The 4,116-nt window shown below is 55.9% G+C and overlaps 1 protein-coding gene across 1 annotated transcript in view; it reads left to right on the forward strand.

Moving 5' to 3' along the window:
- PTSG_03788 (NEK protein kinase) overlaps positions 1-4,049 on the forward strand; it is a gene marked incomplete at both ends in the record, with an annotated part of 7,662 nt that extends 3,613 nt beyond the window's left edge. Inside the window, 9 exons of the mRNA XM_004995464.1 lie at positions 86-345; positions 574-635; positions 848-1,560; positions 1,821-2,437; positions 2,616-2,738; positions 2,857-3,080; positions 3,277-3,349; positions 3,508-3,594; positions 3,824-4,049. Coding sequence (XP_004995521.1) covers positions 86-345; positions 574-635; positions 848-1,560; positions 1,821-2,437; positions 2,616-2,738; positions 2,857-3,080; positions 3,277-3,349; positions 3,508-3,594; positions 3,824-4,049 — 2,385 coding nt within the window. The remainder of the gene's footprint in view (positions 1-85; positions 346-573; positions 636-847; positions 1,561-1,820; positions 2,438-2,615; positions 2,739-2,856; positions 3,081-3,276; positions 3,350-3,507; positions 3,595-3,823) is intronic.
- Between the last annotated feature and the right edge of the window lie 67 nt (positions 4,050-4,116).

Here is a 4,116-nt window from a genome sequence, read left to right on the forward strand (position 1 = left end):
ACTCACACACACACACACACACACACACACCACCACCACCACCGCCATCATCATCATCACCTCAATTCTCTGTGATGCTATGCAGCCGCCAGCGCCCCAGACACCACCGCGCCATCAGCGCCATCACCAGCAACAGCAACAGCAACAGCAACAGCAGCAGATGCGGCGATCCATTTCGCAGCCGGACCAAATCATCCTGTCGCCAGCGGGCAGCCCTGCACGCAGCCACCACCACAGCTACAGCCACCACCAACAACAGCAGCAGCCACGCTTTTCGCGGTCGTCGAGCACGCACGGCAGCAACTCACACATGTCTGCAAGCATGGGCGCGGCCAAGCTCCCGCCGTAAGCAGTGTGAAGGGGGGCGATGGATGAAAGGGTCATGATGAAGGGGGAGGGGAAGATGATGAGGAGGAAGAATTAGTGGAGGTGGAGTAAGGTGGACACTGTCGCGAGGACACCACCGTGCCGTGTGTTGGTTCTACTGCGCCGTGCTGTTAATTTGATCTGCTAACTGCTCACCAATGTTCTCGTTTGATACACCACACCCCGCCACATCACGTTGCAATCCAGGATTCGGCACGACAGCGTTTCAAAGTCGACCGACGTCGCAGCTATCACCCGCACATCCGCAGGTGCACGCACACCCGCAGATTCCCGTGCACTCCACCTGTCGCTCTTGAGTGCACTCCAACTCTCGTGTGTGCGTGTGTGCGTGTGTGCGTGTGTGCGTGTGTGCGTGTGACTGTTAGCTGCACGTGCGCCCTCTTGCCTTCAAGCATCTGACATGTCATCACGTGTTTGTGTGTTTGTGTGTTTGTGTGTGTGTGTGTGCCTGCTGAACCAGATGGGCGAGGTCGAACGCTGAGCGACGGTGACACGCCGAGCCTTCGCCGCCCGCTCTCCTTTACCCATCGATCCCACCAGCACAATCAGCAGCAGCAGCAGAGCGTTCAACAGGCACAACAGCACCAGTCACATCACCATCTGCCACCACAACAGCAGCGCCAGGCATCGACAGAGCTGCAGCCTTTGGACGAGACTGCACGAGAGCGATCGTATTCACTGCCGCGAACGTCGCGCCCGTCATCACACCACCACACACGCGCGCGGGCGGCCAAGCAAAGCAGCGGTGGCGGTGACGGCGGTGGTGATGCTGCTGCGGCGACGGAGAGTGCTCATGTACGTGATTCTGGGGGTGCTGATGGTAGCGGTGAACAGCAACAGATACAGCAGGAACAGCAAAGGCGACAGCAAGGTGGGCAGAAGTCTGAGCGAGATGACAAGGGTTCAAACCAAGACAAGAAGAAGAAACAGCAGCCGCAGTCCTCGTCGTCCGTACGGGCCAAGGGGAAGAAGACAGCACGCGGCGCAAAGTCGACACGAAAGGGGAAGGGTGCTCACGCAGGGGCAGCGGCACCACGGAAACGGGCGAAAAAGAAAGGAAGAAATGGAAAGTTAACGGCAGCGTCAAATTCGCTCGCCACCACCACCACCACCACCACCAGCAGCAAAGGACCCAAGGCAGCATCAACGCTGGCAGCAACGGAGAAACGGCGGGTGCGTCTTGTACCTTCTGTGCGTGCGTATGATCGTGCGCGCGCGCGTGTGTGTGATTGTATGTATGTGTGTGTGTGTATGTGTGTGTATGTGTGTGTGTGTGATTGTATGTATGTGTGTGCATGTGTATGTGTATGTGTGTGTGTATGTGTTTCTCCAATCGGGTGTTTCCATGACAGTGCCACTCGCGTTCTTTTGTATTCCCTCTGTGCCACCACCCTTACGTCTATCTAATCCACTCCACACGTGCTGCGTGTCAGCCCCGTGTGCGTGCGCGCACCGGACCACGGCGCGTGTACAAGCGGTGCACAGCACCAACGCCGCACAGGGCATCACGCGATGGCGAGGGGGAGGGCCTGAGGCTTCGGGAAGCAGCCGCGCAGCACACAGCGCTTGCACGTGATGACGATGCCAGCGGTGATGATGATGATGGTGATGGTGGTGGCAATAATGATGGCTTGGATGCGACGGTGGGCACGGCGGCTGGAGAGGGAGCAAAGGCGAAGAGGGGCAGTGAGATTGATGACGACGAGCGACAGCAGCTGGAAACCATGTACCTGGAGGAAGGGTTTGATGTGGCATCAAGTGACGATGATGATGGTGATGGTGATGATGGTGATGATGATGATGAGGGTGATGGCGATGATACGGTCGAGGAAGATGAAGGTGAGGGTGAGAATGATGACGAACTGACGTGGAATGATGTTGGAGGAGGACAGCAGTCGCCTTTGCCACACGTCAATGTGCGACGCGACGGCGTAGGTGTTGTGAGTCCACGTGACAGGCAGGACAGCAGCAAAAACACGAGCCATCTCTCGTCCGATATCGATGCAGATAGTCTCGATGGCCGACACGATGACACTCTCCGAGGCATCATGTGAGATGGATTGTGTGGCTGTGTGCTCTGTGTGTGTGTGTGTGCTTTGTGTTTGTGCTTTGTGGGTGTGAGTGAGTGTGTGTGCTTTGTGAGTGTGCTTTGTGTTTGTGGTAAGTGCACCGGCTTGTACATAACCTCTGCATGCATTGTGATGTGATCGGCGCGTGTCTCCTGTCAGGCACTTTGCTGACTGGCACGACGACGACGACGAAGAAGAAGATGATGGTGGTGGTGATGACGACGATGACGCTTGGGGTGATGATGGCCGTTTCCATGATGATCGCGATGAAGAAGCGCAAAGGTGAGCACATGCCGCTACGTCGTTGCTCGAACGCACTGCGACACGCTGAAATACACACACACGTATGTACCAAGCGCAATCTCAACTCGTGCGCGCAATGCTCCACACCTGTGCACAGCCTGGCATCCACGTTTGCCAAGGAGGAAGACCTGCTGCACTTTGAGGACAGTCGTCACCGTCCACACCACCATCGCGACGATGAGGAGGAGGAGGAGGAGGAGGAGTATGATCTCATCGAGGCCATGTCTCTTGCTCGCATTGCCCTCGAATCACGAGGTGAGACACAAACGCAAGAGCGGCCAGAGAAACTGACCGTGCTGCGGTTTTGGCTGGAAGCGTTTGGTTCGAGTGCGTGTTCACGTGTATGTGGATGAAACCCCCTTTTGCCTGTGTGTTGCGCGCTTGTGTATGTGTGTCTATCCGCTTGTGGAGTTGGCCAAAGTGTTTGCGCTGTTGTGAATCGAAATGGATCGATGTGCGTGGCGTGTGTTTTTCTCGCCTCTCACTGCTACCCCCTCGTGCACTGCACAATTCTCAGCCGAAGACTATGAGGATGAAGAGATTCTCGAAGACGAACGCATCGCTGCGCCGTGGAAGAGTGTTCTCATCAGGTGACGTAGTGTGTGTGTGTGTGTGTGTGTGTGTGTGTGTGCGTGTGTGTGTGTGTGCTGTTGCTGTTGCTGTGTGCACATTGCTGGGTTTTAGCGGTACCATTGTTTTTTGACCACACTGTTGAAGCTCATTCACTGTTCAACTGTTGATGGTTCAGGGATTGCACTGCTGTTCTTGGGCAGGATGTCTTCAACAGTGTTCTCACATACTATCAGGAACTGCGGTCCACACATCCATGGTGTGTGTGTGTGTATGTGCTGTGCGTATGTGTGCTGTATGTGTGGTTGAATTTTTTATCTTAGCCTCAGCATACATCGTAATCACTCACACACACTCTCTCTCTCACACAATTGCACATTTACCCATGCACGCACATGCGCTCGCGCGCGCGCACACACACACACACACATACACCATGACACACTTTCACCCATGTACGCACATGCGCTCGCACACATCTCCACACGTGACAGGCTGTTTGAGAGGCCGTCCAGTGCGAGCGAGCTGACGACTGCGCCGGAGTTGGACGAGGAAGGGCGGGCGCTGCTGTTGTCAGCGGAACCTGTTCGGAGTCTCATTGGTGGCGACGATGACCCTCACCGCATTGCTGCGTGTCTGTCCATCCGAGAGCTGATTGTGTTTGACTCCTCGCTCGCCACCCCTGCCCAGGGATCCCGCATCGCTTCCGCCATATCATAGACCTTTTGTTGCGTGTGTGTGTGTGTGTGTGTGTGTGTGTGTGTGTGTGTGTGTGTGTGCGCGCGCG

This window comes from Salpingoeca rosetta (assembly GCF_000188695.1).
Source record: "Salpingoeca rosetta unplaced genomic scaffold supercont1.8, whole genome shotgun sequence".
NCBI lineage: Eukaryota > Choanoflagellata > Craspedida > Salpingoecidae > Salpingoeca > Salpingoeca rosetta.